This window comes from Cherax quadricarinatus, chromosome 21 (assembly GCF_038502225.1).
Source record: "Cherax quadricarinatus isolate ZL_2023a chromosome 21, ASM3850222v1, whole genome shotgun sequence".
In the NCBI taxonomy this organism is placed as follows: domain Eukaryota; kingdom Metazoa; phylum Arthropoda; class Malacostraca; order Decapoda; family Parastacidae; genus Cherax; species Cherax quadricarinatus.
The window spans coordinates 13399184-13409183 of record NC_091312.1 but is presented as its reverse complement, the minus strand read 5'-3'; the positions used below and the strand labels follow the sequence as shown (position 1 = coordinate 13409183).

The following is a 10000-nucleotide window of genomic DNA, read 5'->3' as shown; positions in this document are numbered from 1 at the left end:
GAACCCGTTCTAAGACCAAGGACATCCTGAAGAGGTGGCAGACGATGAACAACGGGCAGACGTCAGAGGACTCGCTAGCAGGTCTTGACGACTACAGCGACATCAGCGGCAGCACTGAGAGTGAGCGAGGCGGGCACAGGGGCAGCAAGAAGGGCACCTGGAGCGTCCATGTGTGGAGTAAGTACACCCCTTCTTTCCCCCCTCAGAGGGAGGGTTTGTTTACATGATGTGTATGTGTGACGACTGATGGCTCCTCTCACTAACCCTTCGTGTCATTTCTCTTCAAGAAGACGTATTAACACGCTCAAACAACTGTATGCTACTTTTCTTTCCACAGCAAACTTGTCTGACTTCGTCCTTCATTACTTCAAAAATGTATCAACACGTTGTGATTCAGTCCTTTAAGAGTTTTAACTATTTTATAAAAGAAAAGAATACAATATTAAAAAAATTGCCATAGAAGTTAAAATAGGTATTTAACAACAATGAAGAGTCCCATGCGACAGTTTCTGACAGGCCGCTTCAGTTAATCGGACACTTCCGCTGATTGTACACCTCTGTTGAACAGGAGCTACACTGATGGGACACTGCTTTGTTAAGAGTGATTATGGCAAGGTAGGCGAAATTGCTCTCACCCGGATGGGTTAATACAAGCTCAACCGTGTCAGCTGTACCTCTGCTCTCACTAAATTATTGAAATCTCACGAACTTGGTCCAGGAAGAATTGTACCAAGCAGCGGCCTGACCTAGATTTTTTTTTGATCTATAACTACCTTGATTTAGAGGAAACTTAAAGTAAGACGAGTTGATCCAAACTGAATTAGATCTAAGGTGACCTTGACCCACCATGAAGGTCAACAAGCCAGGATGAACTGTAAACAAAGTGATCACTAATTTTATCTATCCATAAAAAAGTTTTAAACCCGTAACAATCATAGAGCGCGTGAAGAATGGGAAGCGTGGGGGGGGGGGAAATCAGGCTTGATCGGAGGAAAAAGAGAGCGGCTCCAATCCCTTGGATCAATATTTTTTTTACCAGAGTCGAAACCTTGAGTCAGCATTATTCCTCAGCACTTCTTATCTCTTAGTTTCAAAGATAAATTTGGTCCCTTCTTTTAGTTGGTTTATATTAAACCAGTAAAAAAAAAATCTCATTTCCTTTCTTATACATTCACATATAAATCAATATATCAATATATGTAGAAATTTTTTTTTTTAAATATGAAAGATCATATAATTAAAACTGCTTTATACAATTATCATCACGAATATTATAATCATGGGCGAGCACTAAACCTACAGGGCTTACATAGCACCCGGGGAATGGGAGGTAAACAAATGTACTTGCAAGAATGGCACATAGTACCCTGGCAACTCTCACCACATAGTACCCTGGCAACTCTCACCACATAGTACCCTGGCAACTCTCACCACATAGTACCCTGGCAACTCTCACCACATAGTACCCTGGCAACTCTCACCACATAGTACCCTGGCAACTCTCACCACATAGTACCCTGGCAACTCTCACCACATAGTACCCTGGCAACTCTCACCACATAGTACCCTGGCAACTCTCACCACATAGTACCCTGGCAACTCTCACCACATAGTACCCTGGCAACTCTCACCACATAGTACCCTGGCAACTCTCACCATAGTACCCTGGCAACTCTCACCACATAGTACCCTGGCAACTCTCACCACATAGTACCCTGGCAACTCTCACCACATAGTACCCTGGCAACTCTCACCACATAGTACCCTGGCAACTCTCACCACATAGTACCCTGGCAACTCTCACCACATAGTACCCTGGCAACTCTCACCACATAGTACCCTGGCAACTCTCACCACATAGTACCCTGGCAACTCTCACCACATAGTACCCTGGCAACTCTCACCACATAGTACCCTGGCAACTCTCACCACATAGTACCCTGGCAACTCTCACCACATAGTACCCTGGCAACTCTCACCACATAGTACCCTGGCAACTCTCACCACATAGTACCCTGGCAACTCTCACCACATAGTACCCTGGCAACTCTCACCACATAGTACCCTGGCAACTCTCACCACATAGTACCCTGGCAACTCTCACCACATAGTAACCCTAGCAACTCTCACCACATAGTACCCTGGCAACTCTCACCACATAGTACCCTGGCAACTCTCACCACATAGTACCCTGGCAACTCTCACCACATAGTACCCTGGCCCTGGCAACTCTCACCACATAGTACCCTGGCAACTCTCACCACATAGTACCCTGGCAACTCTCACCACATAGTACCCTGGCAACTCTCACCACATAGTACCCTGGCAACTCTCACCACATAGTACCCTGGCAACTCTCACCACATAGTACCCTGGCAACTCTCACCACATGGCAACTCTCACCACATAGTACCCTGGCAACTCTCACCACATAGTACCCTGGCAACTCTCACCACATAGTACCCTGGCAACTCTCACCACATAGTACCCTGGCAACTCTCACCACATAGTACCCTGGCAACTCTCACCACATAGTACCCTGGCAACTCTCACCACATAGTGCCCTGGCAACCCTGGCAACTCTCACCACATAGTACCCTGGCAACTCTCACCACATAGTACCCTGGCAACTCTCACCACATAGTAACCCTGGCAACTCTCACCACATAGTACCCTGGCAACTCTCACCACATAGTACCCTGGCAACTCTCACCACATAGTACCCTGGCAACTCTCACCACATAGTACCCTGGCAACTCTCACCACATAGTGGCCCTGGCAACTCTCACCACATAGTACCCTGGCAACTCTCACCACATAGTACCCTGGCAACTCTCACCACATAGTACCCTGGCAACTCTCACCACATAGTACCCTGGCAACTCTCACCACATAGTACCCTGACCCTGGCAACTCTCACCACATAGTGCCCTGGCAACTCTCACCACATAGTACCCTGGCAACTCTCACCACATAGTACCCTGGCAACTCTCACCACATAGTACCCTGGCAACTCTCACCACATAGTACCCTGGCAACTCTCACCACATAGTACCCTGACAACTCTCACCACATAGTACCCTGGCAACTCTCACCACATAGTACAGTGGCAACTCTCACCACATAGTACCCTGGCAACTCTCACCACATAGTACCCTGGCAACTCTCACCACATAGTACCCTGGCAACTCTCACCACATAGTACCCTGGCAACTCTCACCACATAGTACCCTGGCAACTCTCACCACATAGTACCCTGGCAACTCTCACCACATAGTACCCTGGCAACTCTCACCACATAGTACCCTGGCAACTCTCACCACATAGTACCCTGGCAACTCTCACCACATAGTACCCTGGCAACTCTCACCACATAGTACCCTGGCAACTCTCACCACATAGTACCCTGGCAACTCTCACCACATAGTACCCTGGCAACTCTCACCACATAGTACCCTGGCAACTCTCACCACATAGTGCCCTGGCAACTCTCACCACATAGTACCCTGGCAACTCTCACCACATAGTACCCTGGCAACTCTCACCACATAGTGCCCTGGCAACTCTCACCACATAGTACCCTGGCAACTCTCACCACATAGTACCCTGGCAACTCTCACCACATAGTACCCTGGCAACTCTCACCACATAGTACCCTGGCAACTCTCACCACATAGTACCCTGGCAACTCTCACCACATAGTGCCCTGGCAACTCTCACCACATAGTACCCTGGCAACTCTCACCACATAGTACCCTGGCAACTCTCACCACATAGTACCCTGGCAACTCTCACCACATAGTACCCTGGCAACTCTCACCACATAGTGCCCTGGCAACTCTCACCACATAGTACCCTGGCAACTCTCACCACATAGTGCCCTGGCAACTCTCACCACATAGTACCCTGGCAACTCTCACCACATAGTACCCTGGCAACTCTCACCACATAGTACCCTGGCAACTCTCACCACATAGTACCCTGGCAACTCTCACCACATAGTACCCTGACAACTCTCACCACATAGTACCCTGGCAACTCTCACCACATAGTACAGTGGCAACTCTCACCACATAGTACCCTGGCAACTCTCACCACATAGTACCCTGGCAACTCTCACCACATAGTACCCTGGCAACTCTCACCACATAGTACCCTGGCAACTCTCACCACATAGTACCCTGGCAACTCTCACCACATAGTACCCTGGCAACTCTCACCACATAGTACCCTGGCAACTCTCACCACATAGTACCCTGGCAACTCTCACCACATAGTACCCTGGCAACTCTCACCACATAGTACCCTGGCAACTCTCACCACATAGTACCCTGGCAACTCTCACCACATAGTACCCTGGCAACTCTCACCACATAGTGCCCTGGCAACTCTCACCACATAGTGCCCTGGCAACTCTCACCACATAGTACCCTGGCAACTCTCACCACATAGTACCCTGGCAACTCTCACCACATAGTACCCTGGCAACTCTCACCACATAGTACCCTGGCAACTCTCACCACATAGTACCCTGGCAACTCTCACCACATAGTACCCTGGCAACTCTCACCACATAGTACCCTGGCAACTCTCACCACATAGTACCCTGGCAACTCTCACCACATAGTGCCCTGGCAACTCTCACCACATAGTGCCCTGGCAACTCTCACCACATAGTACCCTGGCAACTCTCACCACATAGTACCCTGGCAACTCTTACCACATAGTGCCCTGGCAACTCTCACCACATAGTGCCCTGGCCACTATCACCACATAGTACCCTGGCCACTCTCACCACTTAGTACCCTGGCCACTCTCACCACTTAGTACCCTGGCCACTCTCACCACATAGTACCCTGGGCACTCTCACCACATAGTATCCTGGCGACTCTCACTAAATAGTTCCTCCACTCTCACTAAATAGTACCCTGGCCACTCTGACTACATATTATCCTGGCCGCTATCACCACATATTACCCTGGCCACGGTCACCACATAGTATCCTGGCCACTATCACCACATAGTACCCTGACCACTGTCACCACATAGTACCCTGACCACTATCACCACATAGTGTCTAGTATCCCGGCCACTATCACCACATAGTACCCTGACCACTATCACCACATAGTGTCCTGGCCACTATCACCACATAGTGTCCTGGCCACTATCATCACATAGTGTCCTGACCACTATCACCACATAGTGTCCTGGCCACTATCACTACATAGTACCCTGGCCAATACCCCCTGGACGTTACCTGGAGTCGCTTCCGAAGGTCATCGACCCCGCTGCTCGGACCCAGACCAAGCCTCCTGGTTGCCGTCCTGATTGATCAAGTTGTTAGTACCCGCCGCCCGCAGTCCAACGTATACAACACAGCCCGGCTGATAATTAGCTATTCTGAGGAATCTGTCGAGTTCCCTCTTGAAGACTGCTAGGGGTTTCTTGGCAATTTCCCTTATACATGAAAGGTGGGTGTTGAAGAATCGTCGTCCCTTTACGCTTGTTGAGTTCTCTTTCAGTGTTCTCACGCTCCCCTGTTTTCCATTGGAGGTATCCTGCACCATCTGCCAGGCCTCTTGTGTTTCTAAGTAGTAATTTCGGTGTGCAGATTTGAGATCATTCCCTCCAATACCTTCAAGGTGTAGGTTATCATGAATCTGTCTCGTTTTATTCTGAAGAGTATAGTTCTAGGGACTTCAAGTGCTTCCTGCAAATTTACGTGTTTTGCTGAATTTGTACGAACTGTGAAGGTTCTCTGTGTATTTTCCAGCTCAGCAAATTTGCTCTTCCTTAAAGTGACCTGAAGAGCGTCATTATTAACTTGGCAAACCGTTTGAATGTTCTTGTTATTCAGTCTCTCATTTTTCTTACATTTACCATAAAAGCATTGTTGCGCTGCTTGAATGCTAGATATTCTGACAATATCACTCCCAGGTCTCTCACATTTAACTTGCATTCTGTTGAGTGATTTATGTCTTGTACTCCGATCTTGTTCTTATTTCTTCCTTTTTTTTCCGTAATGTAGTAATTGAAATTTGTACTCATTGAACATAATATTGTTGTCAGTAGTCCATTGAGTACCCTGGCCTATACCTCCACCTAGAACTCTGGCCAATACATCCACTGAGCACCCTGGCCTATACCTCCACCTAGAACACTGGGCAGTAACTCCGCTGTTTACCTTAGCCTATACCTCCACCTAGAACCCTGCCTAATACATCCACTGAGCACCCTGGCTTATACCTCCACCTAGAACCTAGGCCAGTACATCCATTGAGCACCCTGGCTTATACCTCCACTGGCCTATACCTCCACTGAGTACCCTGGTCAATACATTCACTGAGTACCCTGGTCAATACATCCACTGAAAAGGGATTCCGGCGAGGCCATCATAAATCATGTTTGACATTTCAACAAATGGAAACTTGCTTGGCATTTCAAACAATTATCCTCTAAGTACCTATAATCGTTGCGGCATGCGACCAGTGCATTAGCGTTTGTGCAGGGCAAAACACATAATCTCTTTGTTGCTTGGTATCCACTTTGCAGTCTTGTAGTGTCATTCAGAACAACGATCCCGAAAGCACTGTTGAGCGAGACATCTAGCGGTGAGCCACCAAGGCCAGTTGGCCTGATCTGACAAGAATGCTGGAACTGTCTGACTTCTCAAAGAAAGGGATGGTTGGCTGGGGAGATTGCCTCGTTGGTGGAAAACACTACCTCTCCAGACACTTTCAAACCCTCAGCTCGCTCACATTTTTGCGAGTTGTCACACTCATAATTCACTTCTCGTCTCTAAATCTTTGTTCACATATATTTTGATTTATGCTTTCTCCTCGTTGCCACGAGAAAACTACTGATTTAGCCAAACCATTTTTACTTAGGCGATAGATTTGGATTCTTGTAGGCAATTTAGCTTAATTATAAATTTATTCTATGATAGCAGATTGCAATTATAAAGGAACATTCAATATCATATATTTCATGACGACACCGAGTCCTTGACTCACATTTGCCAACTCCTTTGAATAGAATCCAGGACTTCTTTCTGTGTTCAGGAGCTCCCAGTCTGACCTCACTGACGGTCCTGAAGACGTTACAAGCGCTACAGTTGCTTCATTTCATGCAAGCACAAATAATTTCGTATTTAAAAAGAGAATTAGGAGTTCCACCATACATGGGGCTTCTAGTCTGTCGTTGTCATTACTAATTTAACACATTCAACATTTATTTCTTTGTCACTGTCTGACCCGACAGTGCCTGCACATTACATGCTGTTCGTTGTATCTCACTCCTGGGCTCTTGCGGCAAATATTTAATGTAGCTCATATATAATGTTGTATACGAATTATTCTAACATGCAAAAAAAACTTCATTACTATATGAAAATAATACATATCTAAAATTCATATGTTTATACCTAAACATTAACATACACTCCGCACATTCCTTCCGGGTAACATTTTCTATAATGGACTTCAACCATGATAAAGAAAACAGCCAGCGTTCTCGCTATAGATCACTGTGGACTGAGTGAACTACATACATCCAAGTTTGAATAGCAGAATATTTATCGCTACCAGCCCAGTCGTTGGGCCTCACTTCCAGTTCTAGACAGGCCTGATGTGCCACTCACAGCCACAAGCTGCAGCTACTGGTCCTGTCTGCTGGGCTCGAATCTCACTCGTTGTAGCTCCTGGACCAGTCTAGTGGCATATATCCAAATATCTCTTTTTTGTTATGTTACGTAATTGACACGATGAAGAAGGTTACATGCTGGCAGCTGGGAAATTGGTGAGTTACCAGTTAGGAAAAGTGTCTGTCTAGTGATCAGCGGACGGAGGGTCGAGCCTCCAGCATTCCTTGTACGTCCTCTAGAGTGATTTTTGTTTGTGTGCTTTTTGTTTGTGGGCTTATCGAGCTGTGCCTCAGGTAGAGCTCAAGCTCTTGTCTCCACCTTATTAACTTAGTCAATTTCTCTAAGTGATTCATTGCCTCTTGGGCTTTATCATGTATACTTTCGATTCCATGAATGGGTTGTACACTTACCTAACTTGTTCAAATTCTTGTAGGGTAAATATGGTTCATAGCGTTCATTCATCTGAATGTTCACCTTCTATTAATATGGCTCATCCAAGTGTTCATTTTCTGTTTCTTTGGCTCATACGAGAGTTAATTCAGTTCCTATATGGCTTATCTAAGTGTAGAGTTTCTATTTATGTGACTCCTCCGAGTGCTCAGTTTCTGTCTATAATCATTGCTCTGGTTCGTCACATGTCAGTCTGTTGTCCAACTTGTCAGTTGATTTCAGGATATTGCCAGTCATGATCAGATTCCTCCTATGTTCCAGAGAGAGAGAGAGAGAGAGAGAGAGAGAGAGAGAGAGAGAGAGAGAGAGAGAGAGAGAGAGAAAGAGAGAGAGAGAGAGAGAGAGATGAATGAGGGATGATATATGACTAAGATTAAGATATATGACAAACGTCGTGTCTCAGAGGCAGTGCCGTAATGTAGGATAGAGTCAGCTCATTAATGAGTCAGCTCAGTCAGAATGGAATTCAGTCACAAGTGAGCTTCACACAATAGTCAGTGAAGTAGACGATGAGCTCAGTGGAAATTTCAACAAACTTGTAGTATATTAAAAAAAAATGACCTGACATTTGTTCCAACGGGAGTCAGTTCAGCTGACAGTCAGCTTACAAGTCAGTTCATACAATTTACAGAAAATACATTTGAAAATAATTCTTCATTTATTTCTTTCTGAAGTTAATTCATTCGCCAGTCTGTTCAATCGACAGTCAGTTTGCCGACAGTTACCCAAACCGACAGCTCCGTCCACACTGTTTTCTACAAAGTTATGAAGTTAAGAGAAGGTCAAAGAAGACCGAAAACGGAGTACAGTTCTGGGGCAAAGGATGCAAACCTCACTCAAGGAAGACTATGGGGTGATTACTGTACCAAACTTATCGCCTGAGGTGCACATCAACTGAACAACTGCTGGAGCAACTGCGCGTTAGGCAAATCTAGGACTAGCATTCAAAAATATACGTCAGGCCCATATTGGAGTATGCATCACCAGTATGGAACCCACAACAGGTCAAGCAAGTCAAGAAATTGGAGAAAGTGTAAAGGTTTGCAACTAGACTAATTGTGGAGCTAAAGGGTATGTCCTATGAGGAAAGGTTAAGGGAACTCAACCTAATAACACAGGAGAAAATCACTAGGGGTGATAGGTTAACACCATACAAAATACCGATAGGAATTGATAGGGTGGATAGGAACAGATTGCATGAGAGACGGGAAACACTAACACGAGGGCACAGCTGGAAGCTGAACACAGCTAGTGACAGGGATGTTAGGAAGCATTTCATTTGACTTATAGTCAGGAAGTGGAACGACCTGGATAATGAACTGGTAGGGACAGGATTCATACACAACTTTGAGAAATTGTGTATGAATCCTGCCTAGTAGCAACCATCGGAGAAGCGGGGCCTACAGCTGAGACCCGAACCCTCCAACTACAAATAGATGAATACACACATGTACGTACATTGGAAATAGGAAATCAGCAATGTAAACATGTCTGTATAATTCGACTCACAACTGGAGTCCTCATCAGCAGAGGATTAATGAGACTCCAGTTTCATTTCCATTACTGTTTCTTGTTTACATGTGCGATAACCTTCCACTTGCACAAGTGTTAATTACTTGTTTATTATCATCACACATGCAAATATACATAAGTAAACAAACGCTCGTACATGAACGTACACACACACACACACACGACACTGGAGGACAGGAGGGTCAGAGGAGACATGATAACGACGTACAAAATACTGCGTGGAATAGACAAAGTAGACAGAGACAGGATGTTCCAGAGATGGGACACAGAAACAAGGGATCACAATTGGAAGCTGAAGACTTAGATAAGTCAAAAAGATGTTAGAAAGTATTTCTTCAGCCACAGAGGTGTTAGGAAGTGGAATAGTCTGGC

General features: G+C 45.9%; 1 protein-coding gene across 3 annotated transcripts in view; it reads left to right on the top strand.

The window, feature by feature from the left end:
* Nucleotides 1-10000, top strand: part of LOC128689129 (uncharacterized) — a 401604-nt gene that overhangs the window by 2036 nt on the left and 389568 nt on the right. For all 3 annotated transcript variants that reach the window (XM_070087230.1, XM_053777252.1, XM_070087229.1), the window contains exon 2: nucleotides 1-177. This exon is cut by the window's left edge. In XM_070087230.1, coding sequence (XP_069943331.1) covers nucleotides 1-177 — 177 coding nt within the window. The remainder of the gene's footprint in view (nucleotides 178-10000) is intronic.